Genomic DNA, 21,693 nt, shown 5'->3' on the forward strand with positions numbered 1-21,693 from the left:
ACACCGTAACCATGCTAAGTGACGCACTACCTGTCACGTTGTCACACCGTAACCACGCTAAGTGACGCTCCTCCCGTCACGTCGTGCCATGGAAACTATATTTTATAAACCCGTAAGGGTTATATAATTTGTTTTCTTGGATCAAGAGCCCTTCATCTAGAAGGGTCTCTGTCTCAAACCAGTGCATGCAGCGCTAGTTGCAGCTCTTGTGAGTCATGATTTATTTAATAATAATTTAAATAATTTGTATGTGGAAAGCCGGAAACTGCAACAGCCTGATTGATCTAAGCAGCAGCAGGATCTGTTCTGGGAACTGCCCCGGGGGGGGGGGGGGGAGGCAAAGCTCACTAAGTAACATCTACGCATAAAGTACATTATTATCATCATCATCATCGTCGTTATTATTATTTTGTTCATGGATACAGTACTGCTGTACTCTGAAGAGGGGCTCTTGGCACCATGAGGAGGCAGGTTGCTAAACTTTAGTATTTTTTTTCCCGCTACTTTTGTGTTCTTGAGTCTTTCTGTCCATGTTTCCTTCTCAGATAAGCCATCCTCGGCTCCCTTGCCTCTGTTATGCCTTTTGGGAGACCATTTTTTTTTATTGTTGCGAGGTACAGTATATTTGTTGTCCTGACGGTGGCCAGAGCGTGACGGGTGTTGTTGTTGAGATATACATGATAGACTAGTGGTTCCGTGGCCAGCAGCAGCTGTCGGCTGCAACAGCTGCATGCGGGTGGGGAAGGCGGGTAGTGCTGGTGCCACTAAGGAAAGATGGTGAGTTGTTATAGTGAGGGAGATACTTCCATGGTGTTGGAGGGGTGATGAGAGAGAAATGTTTGTGACTCGGGAACAAAAGTGTTTGAAGACGAATGATCATGCTTACCCGAAAGTGTTGGTGGAGAGCGAAGGAACAGTTGTTGTTAATAAGACAGAAGCGTTTGAGGTAACTACAACACTTGGGAAATAGCCAACTAGTTTTGATTCAAGGGGGAGTGTAGCTCCAGTTCCTTGCATCAAAAATCTTCATGAGCCTCAAGACATATGCTTTGAAGGGTGAGGTGGTAATAAAGACCAACCAGGTTGTGCTATGTAGACTTGCTGGCCGTTGGCAGCAACAACCTGGCTGACCAGCGGGAAAGTCTGGCTTCAGACTGGATTGTGAGAGTAGAACTCTGGAGACTGACTGGTTAATGTTGTGTGTGAGAGAAGCGTCGAATAGAACTTAATGGTTGATGCTGGTGAGATGAAGCTTGACGCCGGAACTAAGTGGCGAGCTGCCCTCTATAGTGAAGAAAACGCACCTTGTAGAACATGCTTTTGTTGTGGGAATAAGGCACGTATGAATAATAGACATGTATTGGTGGCAAAGGACATAAGACCCGGTGCGAGGGTTCTCCCCTGGCTGTTGCTGCTAGCTGCCCACGAGCCTACATAGCCATCACAACCTGGCTGATCGTGGTACCTTGAACAAATAGTGATCCAAGACACACAGGTTAGACAGCCACATATGTTAGACGTGTTGATGGAGATGGAGGCACGTGTGGTGGGGGTTGGACACCACAAATGTTAGACGTTGATAGTAATGGAGGCAGATATGGTGGGGGTTGGAGACCACAGATGTTAAACGTGTTGATAGTGTGGTGGCAGGCATGGTCCATGGAGGTTGGAGACCACAGATGTTAGATGTGTTGATAGTGTGGAGGCAGGCATGGTCCATGGAGGTTGGAGACCACAGATGTTAGACGTGTTGATAGTGTGGAGGCAGGCATGGTCCATGGAGGTTGGAGACCACAAATGTTAGACGTGTTGATAGTGAGGGAGGCAGGCATGGTGGAGGTTGGAGGAGGGAGGCGAGCGGCATGGAAGAGGGGAGTGATGGAGGAAACACAGTCAGTTGGTGTAGTGAGCTCGTGCGAATGACACACGTACCGTGAAGGGTAGGAACAGTGCACCTCATTGTTATAACTACACATACTGTGAAGGGAAGGAACAGTGTACCTCATGGTTATAAACCACATGTACTGTGAAGGGTAGAAACAATGCATCTCATGGTTATAACTACACGTACTGTGAAGGGTAGGATCATTGTACCTCATGGTTATAACCACACGTACTGTGAAGGGTAGGATCAGTGTACCTCATGGTTATAACTACACGTACTGTGAAGGGTAGGATCATTGTACCTCATGGTTATAACCACACGTACTCTGAAGGGTAGGATCAGTGTATCTCATGGTTATAACCACACGTACTCTGAAGGGTAGGATCAGTGTATCTCATGGTTATAACCACACGTACTCTGAAGGGTAGGATCATTGTACCTCATGGTTATAACCACACGTACTCTGAAGGGTAGGATCAGTGTACCTCATGGTTATAACTACACGTACTGTGAAGGGTAGGATCAGTGTACCTCGTGGTTATAACCACACGTACTCTGAAGGGTAGGATCAGTGTATCTCATGGTTATAACCACACGTACTCTGAAGGGTAGGATCAGTGTATCTCATGGTTATAACCACACGTACTCTGAAGGGTAGGATCAGTGTATCTCATGGTTATAACCACACGTACTCTGAAGGGTAGGATCAGTGTATCTCATGGTTATAACCACACGTACTCTGAAGGGTAGGATCAGTGTACCTCATGGTTATAACCACACGTACTCTGAAGGGTAGGATCAGTGTATCTCATGGTTATAACCACACGTACTCTGAAGGGTAGGATCAGTGTATCTCATGGTTATAACCACACGTACTCTGAAGGGTAGGATCAGTGTATCTCATGGTTATAACCACACGTACTCTGAAGGGTAGGATCAGTGTATCTCATGGTTATAACCACACGTACTCTGAAGGGTAGGATCAGTGTATCTCATGGTTATAACCACACGTACTCTGAAGGGTAGGATCAGTGTACCTCATGGTTATAACCACACGTACTCTGAAGGGTAGGATCAGTGTATCTCATGGTTATAACCACACGTACTCTGAAGGGTAGGATCAGTGTATCTCATGGTTATAACCACACGTACTCTGAAGGGTAGGATCAGTGTACCTCATGGTTATAACCACACGTACTCTGAAGGGTAGGATCAGTGTATCTCATGGTTATAACCACACGTACTCTGAAGGGTAGGATCAGTGTATCTCATGGTTATAACCACACGTACTCTGAAGGGTAGGATCAGTGTATCTCATGGTTATAACCACACGTACTCTGAAGGGTAGGATCAGTGTACCTCATGGTTATAACCACACGTACTCTGAAGGGTAGGATCAGTGTATCTCATGGTTATAACCACACGTACTCTGAAGGGTAGGATCAGTGTATCTCATGGTTATAACCACACGTACTCTGAAGGGTAGGATCAGTGTATCTCATGGTTATAACCACACGTACTCTGAAGGGTAGGATCAGTGTATCTCATGGTTATAACCACACGTACTCTGAAGGGTAGGATCAGTGTACCTCATGGTTATAACCACACGTACTCTGAAGGGTAGGATCAGTGTATCTCATGGTTATAACCACACGTACTCTGAAGGGTAGGATCAGTGTATCTCATGGTTATAACCACACGTACTCTGAAGGGTATGATCAGTGTATCTCATGGTTATAACCACACGTACTCTGAAGGGTAGGATCAGTGTATCTCATGGTTATAACCACACGTACTCTGAAGGGTAGGATCAGTGTATCTCATGGTTATAACCACACGTACTCTGAAGGGTAGGCTCAGTGTATCTCATGGTTATAACCACACGTACTCTGAAGGGTAGGATCAGTGTATCTCATGGTTATAACCACACGTACTCTGAAGGGTAGGATCAGTGTATCTCATGGTTATAACCACACGTACTCTGAAGGGTAGGATCAGTGTATCTCATGGTTATAACCACACGTACTCTGAAGGGTAGGATCAGTGTATCTCATGGTTATAACCACACGTACTCTGAAGGGTAGGCTCAGTGTATCTCATGGTTATAACCACACGTACTCTGAAGGGTAGGATCAGTGTATCTCATGGTTATAACCACACGTACTCTGAAGGGTAGGATCAGTGTATCTCATGGTTATAACCACACGTACTTTGAAGGGTAGGATCAGTGTACCTCATGGTTATAACCACACGTACTCTGAAGGGTAGGATCAGTGTATCTCATGGTTATAACCACACGTATTCTGAAGGGTAGGATCAGTGTATCTCATGGTTATAACCACACGTACTCTGAAGGGTAGGATCAGTGTACCTCATGGTTATAACCACACGTACTCTGAAGGGTAGGATCAGTGTATCTCATGGTTATAACCACACGTACTCTGAAGGGTAGGCTCAGTGTATCTCATGGTTATAACCACACGTACTCTGAAGGGTAGGATCAGTGTACCTCATGGTTATAACCACACGTACTCTGAAGGGTAGGATCAGTGTATCTCATGGTTATAACCACACGTATTCTGAAGGGTAGGATCAGTGTATCTCATGGTTATAACCACACGTACTCTGAAGGGTAGGATCAGTGTACCTCATGGTTATAACCACACGTACTCTGAAGGGTAGGATCAGTGTATCTCATGGTTATAACCACACGTACTCTGAAGGGTAGGCTCAGTGTATCTCATGGTTATAACCACACGTACTCTGAAGGGTAGGCTCAGTGTATCTCATGGTTATAACCACACGTACTCTGAAGGGTAGGATCAGTGTATCTCATGGTTATAACCACACGTACTTTGAAGGGTAGGATCAGTGTACCTCATGGTTATAACCACACGTACTCTGAAGGGTAGGATCAGTGTACCTCATGGTTATAACCACACGTACTCTGAAGGGTAGGATCAGTGTATCTCATGGTTATAACCACACGTACTCTGAAGGGTAGGATCAGTGTATCTCATGGTTATAACCACACGTACTCTGAAGGGTAGGATCAGTGTACCTCATGGTTATAACCACACGTACTCTGAAGGGTAGGATCAGTGTATCTCATGGTTATAACCACACGTACTCTGAAGGGTAGGATCAGTGTATCTCATGGTTATAACCACACGTACTCTGAAGGGTAGGATCAGTGTATCTCATAGTTATAACCACACGTACTCTGAAGGGTAGGATCAGTGTACCTCATGGTTATAACCACACGTACTCTGAAGGGTAGGATCAGTGTATCTCATGGTTATAACCACACGTACTCTGAAGGGTAGGATCAGTGTATCTCATGGTTATAACCACACGTACTCTGAAGGGTAGGATCAGTGTATCTCATGGTTATAATTTAGAAACCATCGTAACTTATACAGTGAAACATAAACATAAGTTTAAAGCAAAACAACTTTCTCTACGAGTAGCGACATGTGGTAATAAACAGTAGTTTGACTTAGTATCTTAAGTGATTTTCACTGATAAAACTTCAGAATTATACCAGATATTTATTAGCGTGTAAATGAGGTTGTTACTGACCCAGAGTTCCCTGGTAGAACCTGGGATATCACTGGTAGAACCTGGGGTATCATTGGTAGAATCTGGGGTATCACTGGTAGAACCTGGGGTATCACTGGTAGAACCTGGGGTATCATTGGTAGAACCTGGAGTATCATTGGTAGAACCTGGGGTATCACTGGTAGAACCTGGGGTATCACTTGTAGAACCTTGGGTATCACTGGTAGAACCTGGGGTATCATTGGTAGAATCTGGGGTATCACTGGTAGAACCTGGGGTATCATTGGTAGAACCTGGGGTATCATTGGTAGAACCTGGGGTATCACTGGTAGAACCTGGGGTATCACTGGTAGAACCTAGGGTATCACTTGTAGAACCTTGGGCATCACTGGAAGACTTAATGGGGTAGATGGATAGTTACTTTGATGTCTGTGAGGGACCCCTCATTCAAGGAATTGGAATTGCTCTCCTATTCCTTGGATCAAACCCGATGACCTTTCATTCTCACGGTTCTGAATAAATTCCTTACGGGTTCAGAACTTCCTCCCTAAACAACCTTTAGATAGGAAGGATAGATCTTGCCCTCAATTGTAAATTTTAAAACATTTTGGCATTATTTAGTCATACATGTACTTACGATCAAACATGTACTTACGATCAAACATGTACTTACGGTCATACCTGTACTTACGATCAAACATGTACTTACGGTCATACCTGTACTTACAATCAAACATGTACTTACGGTTATACCTGTACTTACGATCAAACATGTACTTACGGTCATACATTTACTTACGATCAAACATGTACTTACGGTCATACCTGTACTTACGATCAAACATGTACTTACGGTCATACCTGTACTTACGATCAAACATGTACTTACGATCAAACATGTACTTACGGTCATACATGTACTTACGATCAAACATGTACTTACGGTCATACATGTACTTACGATCAAACATGCACTTACGGTCATACATGTACTTACGATAATACATGTGTTTACGATCATCATGTGTTTACGGTCATGTATTTGGTATGATAAGAAACAAAGCAAAAAAGTTTTACGTCAATATTACGTCAATAATTTACCCTATTCAAAAATATTTTAAATTTGTAGATTTTTGCCTAAAAACATAATGAAGGTAAACTACTATAGTGAGTACATTGTGTCCACAATATTTATTCTTGTCTTCCATTAATACACTTCAGGCATACCTCTCTTAATTCTACGTTTAATGCATGTACAAATACATTACCTCATCAGACGTATGTTTTAGTATGGGTATTGTATGAAGTAGTGAAAAACATATATTATTATAAAGGTAGTAGTGTAGATTGTTATATTTAGGGGAAGTGTTTAACTTCTAAGGTTCATACAGTGCTTGTGGAATGAGAGGTAGTCAAGGAACAGCTTCAGTTCTTTGTGAAGTAAGTTATATACTCAGTATTAGGATATTTTGAGGAAACGTTTCTCCACGAATTGCTTCACTGGCGAAACATATCAATAAAATCTAAAACGGCGTCTTGTGCCATGTTTCACATTTATTGCTATTTTACTGTATATCATATATTATCCAATTCCTTGGATGAAGAGCCCCTCATCAGCACCGAGGGGTCACAGGAATATATAAGACCACCTTCTACTGTAGGAATCTGTGTGGAAGCCTAGTGCTTCATTATTCGTCTTCCGTTATACAAACGGTGCTTTACACATCGTGGGAACTCCACAGTGAGTTGAGGTTTATATCGTATATATTATAATGCAGTCTTCAGTAGCATTTAGTTGGGGTAAGACTCATAGCAGAACCAATAACGGAAAATGTTCAAGGGTGTATCTAGGGTGGTAAATGTAGTTTTTTTTAAGTGGGTGTAGTTATTAATGTGTGGAGTGTGGATGTAGTTAATGTATGTAGTGAGGGTATACATATTATTATTCATGGGGAGTGCTAAAACCCATGTCTTACAGCACTTGGTGGAATGGTAGGCATTTATATTTTATCAAAGGTAGGGAAGCACAGCTCCAGTTTCTTAGATTAAGAACCCCTAACCGGCATCCAGGAACCTCCCTTGAGGGAAGTTAGATTATAGTTAAGATTTGGAGTGGGAGGGGAGTTACTGTGTGGAATAGGAGGTCAGGGTGTTGGGTTACAAACAGCAGATAAACGCAGGGCTGGCTGTCACTGGGTGTGACCGGAGATCATGTCATGGCCTCACATTCAACAATAGTGGGTCCTCATACTAGGGAAGGTCATATCTCGCGCAGACAACTACGGCGTTGCTACCCGCGCTACTCGTCTTGGTAATGTTGCGTACGGAAGTTCCATCTTTTTGTTAAGAATGTAAGGTCAACCCAACAATACTGTCACAGGGAAATACAATGACAAAATTAGCATTAATGACTTATTTATGTTCAAAAGCTTTCACTACTCATTTAATGTGATTATATTTAATAATAGCAGGATATGAAACCATTCTGCAGTAATGACGCATTAGCTGGGTAGAAACTTTAGTACATTAACGAATAGATGAATTTAGAGTTAGAAAGGATGTTGGGACTTATTGATTCAGCAGTCGAGTTTGAGTGGAAAAAACTTACAGGCAGCGTCATTAAAGCGAGAACCTTGGGTAGCTTTAATTATAGATTAGTTGGGTACATGAGTGGGTATGATTAAGTGTGAATTGGACCAGCCTAGTATAGTCCACTTTTAATTTTTTTTATACAACTCGTACTCTCGAAGAATGTTTTTAACGCGTTATATATATATATATATATATATATATATATATATATATATATATATATATATATATATATATATATATATATATATATATATATATATATAGAATTTCAACAAACCGGCCGTGTCCCACCAAGGCAGGGTGGCCCAAAAAGAAAAACGAAAGTTTCTCTTTTTAAATTTAGTAATTTATGCAGGAGAAGGGATTACTAGCCCCTTGCTCCCGGCATTTTAGTCGCCTCTTACAACACGCATGGCTTACGAAGGAAGAATTCTGTTCCACTTAGCCATGGAGATAAGAGGAAATAAACAAGAACAAGAAAGAAAATAGAAGAAACCCCAGAGGGGTGTGTATATATATGCTTGTTCATGTATGTGTAGTGTGACCTAAGTTTAAGTAGAAGTAGCAAGACGTACCTGAAATCTTGCATGTTTATGAGAGACAAAAGACACCAGCAATCTAATCATCATGTAAAACAATTAGACTTTCGTTTTACACTCACTTGGCAGGACGGTAGTATCTCCCTGGGTGGTTGTTTACCAACCTACTACTACCTAGGATATATATATATAGTATATATATATATATATATATATATATATATATATATATATATATATATATATATATATATATATATATACATACATACATGTATATATATATATATATATATATATATATATATATATATATATATATATATATATATATATATATATATATATATATATATATATATATATATATATCAACAACAATGCGACTAGCCGAGGATTCAAACCCATGTCGTTTTGGCCTACCTCATGGTGACCGAAAATCACACATGATGCTATAACCCACAGGGCCATGCAATCTTACAAGAATCAAGCACCCAGCAGAGCTAGGTGTTTTACCTTGATCCGAGGACATATGGTAGTGTGGGTGCCTCCGAACTAATTTCATTCTAATCCCCGTTTGGTGTACTAGCCTTCACGAGCAGTATTTTATATTATTGTAACCACAAACAAGTGGTATTGAATCAATAACAACACTGTGACTAGCCGAGGATTTGAATCAGTGTCGTTTTGGTCCCTCTCATGGTGAGCGAAAATCACACATGAGGCTCTAACCCACAGGACCACGCAATCCTACAAGAATCAAGCACTCTTATAATGTCGTGCCAAATAGGTAAAACTTGCGATTTTGGCTTAAATAGCAACACTCTTGCCGAATAAGGCAAGCAAGTACATATGTAGTAATTTCACAAAAATCATTCTGAACCTAACAAGAAAGTATATTTCATTGTTTGTTTATTATTAAATTGTCAACTTATTTAAAATATGTATAGTTGGATTATGCTAAATTAAATTGTGCTTGTTATAATAAGGTTAGGTAAGTTTTCTAAGGTTGTTTTGGTACAAAATTATTAATTTTTACATTAACATAAATGAAAAAAATATATCTTTAAATGCATAAGAGAAAATTTTAGAAAGGACTTAATTTTATATGAGTTTTTGCTAATTGACCAGTTTTACCTATTTGGCACCACACACACATCTGCATATATATATATACATACATATATATACAGTGGAGCCTCAGTTTTTGTGATTAATCCTTTGGAAAAAGTCTCAAGAAAACCGAATTGTACGAAAACTGAAGCAATATTTCCTATAAGAAATAATGTAAATCCAATTAGTCTGCTTCAGACACCCAACAATATTAACAAAAAATACATTTTATAGAGAATAACTATGGTTTTACGTACAGAAAACAATGAGAAATAAATATGACTAATAAAATGGATAAATGAACATTTGACACTACTTTTACCTTTATTGAAGACACTTGTTGGCGTATGGAAGACGGCGAGGAGGGGAGAGGGAGGAGGAGAGGTTATTGTTTGGAAAGGGAATCCCTGCCCATAAGGAATTCAGGTATCAAGGCCCTCTCTGAGGTTACTTCCCTTCTTTGTCTTTTACTGGCACTAGGATCAGCTTGAGAGTTACTGGACCCCTTTCACACAAAAAATCTGTCCAGAGAGGTCATGGTGGCTTATGTAGCAGTTGCACTCAATAAACAAGCACAAAAAGCAATGGATTACAGTGGACCCCCGCATAACGATCACCTCCGAATGCGACCAATTATGTAAGTGTATTTATGTAAGTGCGTTTGTACGTGTATGTTTGGGGGTCTGAAATGGACTAATCTGCTTCACAATATTCCTTATGGGAACAAATTCGGTCAGTACTGGCACCTGAACATACTTCTGGAGTGAAAAAATATAGTTAACCGGGGGTCCACTGTATTATGAAATGTTTTGGATGAACGTGCGGGGTGATACTCACTCGACGAGAAACAAAGGCGCTCAATTCCGGGAAATGAGTGGCCGAGTCACGTGGGCAGGCGGACAAGTTTGGTATGGACCATTTTCAACTGTACAAAAACTGGGACAAAATTCTGACAAAAAAAGTTGTTGAAAACCAAATCGTACAAAAACTAGGGCATACGAAAACCAAGGTTTGACTGTACATGCATATACAACCTCTCCTCACTTACCAATGGAGTTCTGTTCCTATGACCATGTCAGTAAACAAATTCATCTCTAAGTGAGGAGCATACTATAATGGTAGTGGGTTTGTGTCATCCATCTTTGATATTGTGTTAATGTCACTTTTGCACCATCTATAACATTTCAGGTATATTTTTAAATGTTTATAAAGTAGTGTACTGTATATTCTAATAAACAGAATAGAGGAAATCAGCTCTAATACATGTATACATTATTTAGGTATGTATACTGGTCAGAGAGCCCGTCATAAGTCCGAGTCGTTGGTAAACGAGTGTGTCGCTAAGTGAGGAGCTGTATATAAAATCTTTAAGGGGAAGTGGAAAAGAATCCTTCTGTAAGCCATGTGTGTCATAAGAGGCAACTAAAATGCTGGGAGGAAGTGGCTAATAAACCCTCCACCTGTATGAATTACTGAACGTACAAAGAAGAAAAACTTGACATATCATCTTTTACGGGTCACCCTGCCTCAGTGGGAACTGCCATTGTTAAAAAAATATATAGGTCTCCCTCAACATTTGCGAGGGTTAGGGGATCAAGAGCCTCACACTAGTCGATAAAGGCTATAGCACCAGCCAGCGATAAACTGTAACAAGAAAGTTAAGCGATTAATTGATAGAAAAAGGACAGCACGAACTTAACTCCTCCAATGTTGTTGGATTTATATAAAGTGACTGACAGCACTGCCGTCTCTACCGCCTTTGCTGCCACCTCCCTCCATCATCATGTACAGCTTATGCTCTCAGTGGCCCTTATACACCCAACAACAACAACAATGCAAGAACACTCATTTCATAATGACATACTTTTTTTCATTCTAGAGTACATGTATATGTCATGTTTCTATGTTATTAATATTGTTAATTATGTCATATTAGATGAATTATGATAGATAAATAAGCCGTAGAGTTGATAGTGTCATATTGAAGGACTATCTTGTCCTATCTCCAAACAAACTCTGCCACCCCCACAATTCCTAACATGTGTGATGACATATTTTAAATATGATTGGGCGGCTGGGAATTCGCGAATGTTCGAAGCCCGTGAAAGTAGAAAACACGAATGTTGAGGGAGACCTGTATAGTATATATATTTATTTATGTATTTTTTTAATTTTATAAATAAAATGTTAGATTTGGCAAAGTTAAACTAACATGCTTAACATAAAATATGAAAGGGTGCCAAAATTTAGAAAGTGCAGAATTGAGGTGAGGATGGGTTGGTGCATATGGTTCCCAGATTTTCAGCTGAACATTTTATAAAAGATGAGATAATTTCAGCATCATCACTTCACTAATAGACAAAACTGTTTGAAGATGAATTTGGCTTCTAAGAAAAGCCTGGCACCTGTAGCTGCTGTGGGGGAAAAACAGCCCATACTTATCATATTCAAACTTCCTATTGGTAAGTAGTGTTTATACTTAACCTGCTTAATTTTAATTTGCTTATTTTATATTTCTTTATTCCAACAGTGGAACAGCAGTTGTTAGTTTTGTATGTTATATCCTTAGATCACTTGACAGCATATTTATTATAATGAACTGCTGATGATGGTGGAAGCTTCTGTTAAGCACTGTTTGTGATAACATACATCTAGGTAATAGCATTTTTATGTTAACAGTTATGATTTTGAATTATTAAATTCAAATATACTGCATATAAATGCAGGTATTTTATTTAGTGCTTAAGGATTTCATTAAAAATGCTTCTCTTTTTTTTTTTTTTTTATTTAAAAAATTACAGGTACATGTACTGTAGTGTACATTACTAAATGCAACAAAATAATCTTGCCACTGCCTGAATTATACCATGTTTTGCAAATAAAAACTTATTTTTTTAACATGTTCTAGTGTATTATATTAATATAAGAAAAATCTAATGATTTTAATGCAGCACGAGGAAGTTACAGACCCCAGCGTCCTATGGTAACTGGCACCTCCAGCGTCACCATTCATGTGGGCTCAAATGGCAAAGTCCTCACCCCACCTGCTTTACAGTCAAATCAAAAGTCTGCTAGCCCTTTCCCATCTGCCATTAGCATTCCATCACAGAAACCTTCTACATTCAAATCTGTCTCCTTTCTTTCACCTGTTTACAATCTACACCCCTTGAAATGCTCCCAGAGTAGTTATGAAAAAAATGATACTGAAATAGAAAATGTTAATAAAAATATTATAAAGGGTCCAAAAGATTCCTTAAGTAAGTATGGATCAGTAAAGTTTGCAAAGAAATCCAGAAAGCCACCACCACCTCCCATTCTTGCTAATGATAGTAGTACGCCAGATCATTTGGTTACCAAGCTTCCATCACCAGTAGCAAAACTACGAACACACATACCAAAAAATAAAAATAAAGATATTGAAACAAAGGAATCTCTCAATCATGATACCAGTCAGCCACTGGTCAGGGAAGAATTAGATGTAAATTTGAAACCAATGTATAATGAGTCTCATGTGTCAAGTTGCAATCTAAAGTATCAGCCTGTACCAGACATTGTTTCTATGACTCAGAAGGAGAGGTTAGTGTCACCCACGAATGATAATGTTGGAAAAAATGAAAATAGCAAACCAACATTTAGAATTAATAAGTCAGTTTCGATATATTCGTCTTCACAGGCACAGTCAGAAATGATAGATAATCATGTCTCCAAAGATGGTCAAAGACAGTTTTATGTGACATCAAAGAGAGTAAGTTCACAGACATCAAAAACTATCTCTGTAACAAAATCACACTCCTCAAATTCTGCCACAAATGCTTACACAAACAAGGGCAGTATGGGTGGCTGTAAGATGACGAGTTTCCCACCTCAGATTTCTTCAAGACCTGTTAATCTTACACGGATGTCCAAGTCTTGTAAGCCTACTACAGGCAATCCACTGCACAGGGAGTTGATTAATAAATTTGAAATTTCTCCTAAAACAGGCGAGAATGTTTCTAGTCTCCAGAAGGTAAGCATAAAAGAACGCAAAACTGAGATGGAAACATTTTCAGATTGTACATTTACTTCCAATATGAATAACTGTATACAAAAGCAAGAGGTAAAACAGAGTGTCGATTCTTTCAACATTTCATTGGGTGAAAAAATTCCTCTCACAGAACTAATTCAAAATTTGAAGGAGAAAGAGAAAATACAACAAATATCTCTTAATGCACCGAGTGAAAATTCTGGGAAGACCCCTGCAGAGCCAAAAACTACTGAAATGCCATGGAGACAGGAGACTAGGGCCAATGTATTGCCCCCTGCAAATTCTCCTAGCAATAGAACTTTTGTCCCAAATATTGGAGTTAATGGTTCTACAGGGGAGATTAAAAATCCTGTTCCTGGTCTTGTTAACCATCATGAATCCACCAGGGTTTCTCAGACCAAAAAAAAAGGCACAGTGAAAGGAAATTTGTTTAAACGAGGAGAACAACCCAGAATGTCATATACTAAGATAGTATGTGTTGTCAGTTTGTAATAATGTACATACTGTACTGTAATACAAAGTGATTAGCAAGAAAATTTTCTGTTTTCTAGAACCAGAATAATTTTTAGGCACATCCTATTCTTTTAGGATGAATTTCTCTTAGATTATACTCTGTTATGAAGCTAAAAAGAAACAATTGCTATATATTCTAGTACATACTGTATTGGCTATTGATCCACTTAATTTCATTTTAAATAAATTACTTTTCTTCCCATCAGGTTTTAAGGGCTCATGGAAGGAGCATACTAGGCTGTAGGCCTTCAAAACATTTGTGACTAGCCAACTGACAAGAATAATTTAGGTAGTGTATAGTTGCATCAAAGGTTACAGTAGCTTGCAAACTGCAATTGGTATTTTATTGCTATTACTACTGCTGCATATTTTCTTTACTCATCCACATCACTTTTAATGCTGTATGTGGTTTCATTTATGCACTGTTGGAACTGTTGACAACACTGGGTTGCACAGTTGCATTGAAGCCATGAGTTGAGATAGTTTCGTCATTTTACATGTATTGTTTTATATGGGATACTTACACATATTTATGGTAAAGTAATCTTGTGGTTTAACATTTGTATTGTTTAATTACAATATATATATATATATTGTACTTTATGTAATTATCATACCATTCATTTTATTCACAATGCCAACAGAAAGCTTGAAGACACATGTACATAAACCAACTAGTCATGGAGCTTAAAAGTGTATACTGTATATTAATGCTTTTTATTGCAGTTATTATGTATTTGCTTACTAAGTTATGTACCAAAATGTGTGTGCTAATTGCCTAGTAGATTTTTAGGTACAGTATGTACTGTATCATGTATGGAATTTCCTAAACATACATATTAGCTTTCTTTATATAACTACAGTATTACATTATAAATTTCTGATATTTACTGTACATGCTTGTGCTTGGCAATTATGCTTGGTAATGTATAGTGTAGTTGTAGATTTAGTAAAAACCCTCATTTACCTTACAGGTGGCTTGGCTAGTTACACCCCCAGCAAGATCCAAATTGGTAGTACTTTTGAACTGGGAGTGTCTCGAACAGCCCCACCTGTCCCTACCCCACCTCCCGCCCCTCCTGTCCAATCAGAGAGGGCCGAAGAGGAATATCTGCGACCAGCTGATGAAACAGAAACTGTCACTTGGAGTGCTGAGAGCACATCAGATATGCTCTTTTGAAGTGAAACCATCCAATTAGTGTCATGCTCAATTCTTTTAATTCAGTAGGAGTTAATTAACAGCCATCTAGCTCAGTCAAGGTCTTTATACTACAGTGCTTCCCTCTTTGAATGGAATTCAAGAGACTATGCATTCAAGACCGCCCAGTTCATGACTTCAAAACTGATGTTTGCATGATGGGTTGAACAAGGAACTTGCACTAATGTATAGTCTTGATGTGTGGTTTGAAAGTGGATGGTCATGCATTTTTATTACATGAAAGTATATACAGTAGTTTACAGTTTATAATGACTCAAAACAACATGGTTGACATATTCTTGTTGTCACTCTTTCAGTTTAAAAAAATATGTATACAGAATATCCGTACTCAACTTGTGATATAAAGACTATGAATATATTTTACTTCTTGATTTTGAACAATCCTCTTTCAGATTGTTTATCTACAGGACACCTTCTTTATCCCAGGGTTGGTACTTTGTATACAGGGATGGCTTGAGATGTAACTCAAAGAGTGCTTCTGTGCACCCTCCCAATAGTGAATTTGTTAAAAGTACATTTTTTTAGTATTCAGTGATGTTAAACATTAGTGGATACTAGTCATGGTTTGTGTGCAAGTATGAATGTTTACTGTCATTTGAAACTTGAAACATCAAAACTCAAGTTTTTGTATAATGTGCATCATTTTCTTAAGGCCTGACAACGAAAACTATATTCCATTTATGCATCACTTAATAGTGCTAGCTTTGTCTCATCCCAAAAATATGTTACGAAATATTCCTGCCTAGAATGTAGTTATGTGAAATTTCCTCGTCTGTGTAGCCATTCAGCAACATTCTGTAAAATTCTTTTCTATGTTACTTGTAATGCTTCAGTGTTCTATATAATTCATGTAATATTATCCAGGTCTACTTATTAAGTAGACTACTGCTGTAGGTCATTCCAAACAGGGGCCATATTTTCCCTTACTGTAAATAAATGCTTTACTAAAAAGAATTATGAAGATATTGCATCATGTAGGGCATTAAGCACTCATTTTATGTAACTCTTCAAAGTTGGTTCAAACTCATAAGTGATGCTAGAGAAAAGTAGGTTGTGGATCATTGGCTTATATCAAAAAGTAAGATGGCTTACTCTTTTGCAAGTGAAAACATGCAGTCCACTCAATTCCCACTCTGATTCACTTTAGAAATGGGCTAGCAATAATGGTTGACTAACCTGTGATGTGATGACCATTAATGACCATTAACCATGGGATATTTGTGTTAATAGTTCCAAAGAACAGCTGTTGATAGCTTGAAAGTAATTTACTACCATGGTAAACATTTTTGGCCTAATTAGCTCTGTTGTTGATTTAGATGAATATCAAACTAATTTATGCTCAGTACTGTAAGAAAGCATCTGCCACATAATTATAAAGGATGTCTATATAAATTTGAATAATTCTAAACTAAGATAATTTCAGATCAGATTTTTTTTAAATGATTTTTAATCAAACAGGTATGCAATTTTAATGTAGACTCATATTGAGTATTATGAATTATAACAAAGTATGCAATTGGGGTACATTAAGAAAAGCAAATGGTTTAAATGTTGAGGAATATATTTATATGCTGTTTCAGATAATAAAATTTAGTGTATTTAACTTGAATGACATTCCTGTATGATTGATGGATTGTATTTAATGTGTAACATTTCTGGTACAATTCTTAAGACACTTTACCTAGCTAAAAGTTATAATACTGTAGTACCATTTTCCACTGAGTGGAAGTGATAAAAATCCCAGGTAAGGTCCTGGGGCCTTGAATCAACAAAGTAACCATCCACATTTGTACCATATTAACATTTTATCAGCTTAACCCCTTACTCAGTTCCAGATTCCTGGATTGAGAAGAGCTAAACTCTCATAGAAAGTTGTTCCCAATTATTATTTCATATATTGAAAAATTACTAAGTGTTTTAAAATCTTGATTAGGACACTTAGTGGAACAATTTTACTGATACCACAGACTAAAAATGTTTCTAGGGTTTGTACTGTCAAAGAGTGAGGAAATGGATTTGCAAGACTGCAAAGTTAATATGGTTTAATACATTATTGACAAGGTTTTGAAGTTATCTGGCTGCATCAGTCCTAAATGTTCAGCATGGCAATGTGGATGTGAAGACAGACAGGACAGTACTATACAGTATTTCTCATTTAAAAGACGTGTCCGTCTACCACCCAGTTTATTATTTTTCTTCTGCTTTGAACCAAATATTGGATGACCTGCAATCCAACCAACTTCTGAGTATCATATATCACTATTATTATTATTATTACATTCATGGGGGGAAGTGCTCAACCAATATGGGTTATACAGCATCTGGAGAATTGGGGAGATAATCAGGTTCAATCCAAGAAAGAGGTCAGGTCTAATTCCTTCGATCAAGAGCCCCTCACTGGCTTCAAGGAACCTCCCTTGTGGGGCATGAATGTCACAAAGCAGGGTACCAGGTGGTGATAGTATTCCTCACTTGCCTTATTCATATAATTAAAATCTTAGAAATATATTTATTTGGATAACAGTAATATGTATCCTTCTAAAAGGCAAACACAGAAACAAGACCAAGTTCTTTGTAAAGTAGGTCATACATTTAAGAAGTAATAATTACTGTGTAATACTGGTTTCATAAACATGTCTTTCACATAAAAATAACAAAATATGTCCTCAGGGTAACTTTCTTTTGCTGTTGAATAGTGAGGCACAGTCTAATTGTATATTTTTTAAGCACTAGAAAATCCCTTTCAATTGATAATTATAATTCATTAGTTAGATGAAACCTGCTCTCTGTTTCTTTACAATAATTAGAGTCATCATTCATGTACTTGTGGCTATCTGAAGGCAAGCTGGGTTACTTGAGCTATTCTGCTAACCCATTAAAATATAAATGTAAAAATAGCTGTAATTAATGTGTATACAACTTTGTACAAAGTTAAGTACAATTTTGTACTTCATTTTTGTAAGCTTATGATTCTTATTCATTGGTTTTGTTTAAAAGTTAGCAACTGGAAGGATTTTGTGTGGCTTACCCTAACAAGGGCATGTATACTTGTCTTCTGTTGTGTTGATGTATGTCCCTCACGTGGGAATAATTACATGTCTTAGACAATTTCCCACCTGTTATGGTGCATTGTGCAGTATAGTCCGAGTGTTTATCTCACTCACATTGGAGGGAACTTGGGAGTTTTAAGCATGTGCAAGATGCAATAATGTGCAAAAAATATTAACTGAAATGTTTGGTTTGGAATGTTAACTGCAAATGAGGTAGGAAGGTCAAAGGTATACATTTCAGATGGATAAAAGCTGGTACTGAGCTGGATTTTTTCGTTTTTCTTTACTTTTATCTTCATAAATTTCATCTTGCTTCGCTTTATTCCCAGCAATGTTCTCATTGGTACTCAAAGTGTCGAGGAAGCACTGGATGAAAAAATGCTGTACTTTGAGATAGTTTTATCAAGTCAGTTTTTATCATCTAGTATGATTGTGCGCCATAAAATTTTAATATATTACTCCCTTTGTATGATAAGAGTGTTGATTTGTATGTTTATAGTCCTGTGATTGTATCAATAAATAGATTGTCAATAATCTGAAGTTTGAAGTATTACTGATATTCCAAATGCAGCATGTATTAAAAAGTGTATACATATATAAAGTATTTTGATGTGATTGTTAATATAATATCTTTATTTCTACAAGTACATATACAAGGTATACAGGTCTAGCTGACATCAATGAGATACTACTATACAGAAAGCCCCTTGTTATGCAGAGCATTTCAGGCAAATTAGGTCAATTTTGTCCCAGGATGCGACCCACATCAGTCGACTAATACCCAGGTACCCATTATTACTGACAGGTGAACATCGAAAAGTGATGTAAGGAAACCTGCCCAATGTTTCCACCCCTTTGCCGGGAATCAAACCTGGACCCTCACTGTGCGAAGCGAGAGCTTTTGCCACCCCCGAAACCCTCTCCAGGTAAACCAGGCCACTGTTATTTAATTGGGCTTTGAAGCCTGTCAACTAAATGAGGATCATTAAGGCTATATGTAAACCGTGCATCACTGGTTAGGAATATTGTACTTTAACCCTTAAAATAGGGATTAAATAAACCCAGCATATAAACATTAAAAGACGTAGATCTCTCTGCGTACAGTCCAGTAGGGCCCCGCTTTATGGCGTTCCGCTAATATGGACATTTCAAATTATGACCAAAACTCGCTATACGCCCCCTCCCCCACCTGACTTTCTAATGCGGTCACCATGCCCCAAAATTTCAAGTTATTTCATGTTTTATATATTATTCTGATAATCATACTTATGTATACCTGTACCTAAATAAACTTACTGTGCTGGCATGCAGGTATACATTGAAATCACTAAGAGTGTCTTATGTCTTGAGATGCCATATTAGTATTAATAATAATACTCAATAATAGCCACCGAGTCTCATTAAATGTCGTGTATTATGTTAATATACACATTTTTATTAATTCACCTATGATATTTTTTTCAAAATTATATAATAAACACGATACGTAACACATAAAGATGGTAAATACACCCCACAGTAGAATAAATAAACAAATATGAGGTGTGGTAGCCAGATGACTTGTACAAGTGATGCCATATTAGTAATGATAATAATAATACTCAATAATAATCAGTGAATCTCATTAAATTTCATATATTACGTTAATATACACATTTTCGTTAATCCAACCATGATATTTTTTCAAAATTATATAATAAACACGATACGTAACATATAAAGATGATAAATACACCCCACAGTGGAATAAATTAACATAAATATGAGATGTGGTAGCCAGACAACTTGTACCTGGAGTTTACCTGGAGAGAGTTCCGGGGGTCAACGCCCCCGCGGCCCGGTCTGTGACCAGGCCTCCTTAGGTCAGTGTCCCAGGATGCGACCCACACCAGTCGACTAACACCCAGGTACCCATTTTATTGATGGGGAACATAGACAACAGGTTGAAAGAAACACGTCCAATGTTTCTACTCTGGCTGGGAATCGAACCCAGGCCCTCGCCGTGTGAAGCGAGAGCGTTAACCACCAGACCACCAGTAATGGCAAGAATGACGTTTTCTCTAGTCCAACAAAAGAGAAAATGTGTTACTGGGGGTAACTAGGCAATTATTCCTTTCATATGCCTTCACTCAGAGTGTCATTTCTTCTAAAAATGGTGTTACAGGAGAATGGGAGTGTTCCTCTTTATTTATTCTACTGTATCATCATAGAGACAACTTGTATGCAATGTAACTTGTACACAAACCAGATGTGTTTGCCTGGTTTGTTTAAAAACTTGCGTCTGCCTGGTTGGTTTACATAACTCCGTGCCTGTCCTCTTCAAGTACTTGTTCGTTCTCGTTCTCGTTCTCTCTCTCGTTCTCTCTCTCGTTCTCTCTCTCGTTCTCTCTCTCGTTCTCTCTCTCGTTCTCTCTCTCGTTCTCTCTCTCTCTCTCTCTCTCTCTCTCTCTCTCTCTCTCTCTCTCTCTCTCTCTCTCTCTCTCTTATTCGTTTTATCTTGTTTTCTCGCCTCTGACCCTACATAAGACTACAAATATTTTAAGGTAAGTAATGAGTGAACTGTATATGCATTTTATCACTCTGGAATGCTTAAATGTCATAGAATATTATGTGTGGGTGGGGTGGCCTGGTATGGTAGCCTGGCTGGTTACCATACATACACACACTTGATTTCTTACATTACAGTGGACCCTCGGTTAACGATATTAATCTGTTCCAGAGAGCCTGCCCCTAACCAATTTTATCGTTATCCGATTTAATTTTCCCCATAAGAAATAATGGAAATCCAATTAATCCGTTCCTGCTCTCAGGAGGCATGACAGAATAGTACTTCAATATGATGCTATTATCAACTCTACAGCTTATTTATCTATCACAATTCATCTAATATGACATAATAAACAATACTGATAACATAGAAATACGATATATACTCTAGAATGAATAAAGTATGTCATAATGTATATGAGGAGTAAGTGGTGGAAGTGTTGTTGGGTTTATAAGGGCCACTGAGAGAAGCCATACATAGTGGTGGTGGTGGTGGAGGCACCAGCAGAACCCACTAACACTGTTCACACTGAAACATTGTATGTAATTTATAAATAAGAAATATTTACATTTTAATTTATAAATAAGTAAGTTTAATTCAGGTAAACACAAATACAGTTACGTACATAGATTATCATACATAGCAG

The 21,693-nt window shown here is 38.1% G+C and overlaps 1 protein-coding gene across 1 annotated transcript in view; it reads left to right on the forward strand.

The window, feature by feature from the left end:
• LOC128694234 (protein phosphatase 1-binding protein bifocal) overlaps positions 1-14,426 on the forward strand; it is an 86,617-nt gene extending 72,191 nt beyond the window's left edge. The window contains exon 3 of the mRNA XM_053784252.2: positions 12,645-14,426. Within this exon, the coding sequence (XP_053640227.2) occupies positions 12,645-14,209 (1,565 nt within the window). The 3' untranslated portion in view covers positions 14,210-14,426. The remainder of the gene's footprint in view (positions 1-12,644) is intronic.
• The last annotated feature ends 7,267 nt before the right edge of the window (positions 14,427-21,693 follow it).

The sequence above is a fragment of the Cherax quadricarinatus genome, chromosome 43, assembly GCF_038502225.1.
Source record: "Cherax quadricarinatus isolate ZL_2023a chromosome 43, ASM3850222v1, whole genome shotgun sequence".
NCBI classification, from domain to species: domain Eukaryota; kingdom Metazoa; phylum Arthropoda; class Malacostraca; order Decapoda; family Parastacidae; genus Cherax; species Cherax quadricarinatus.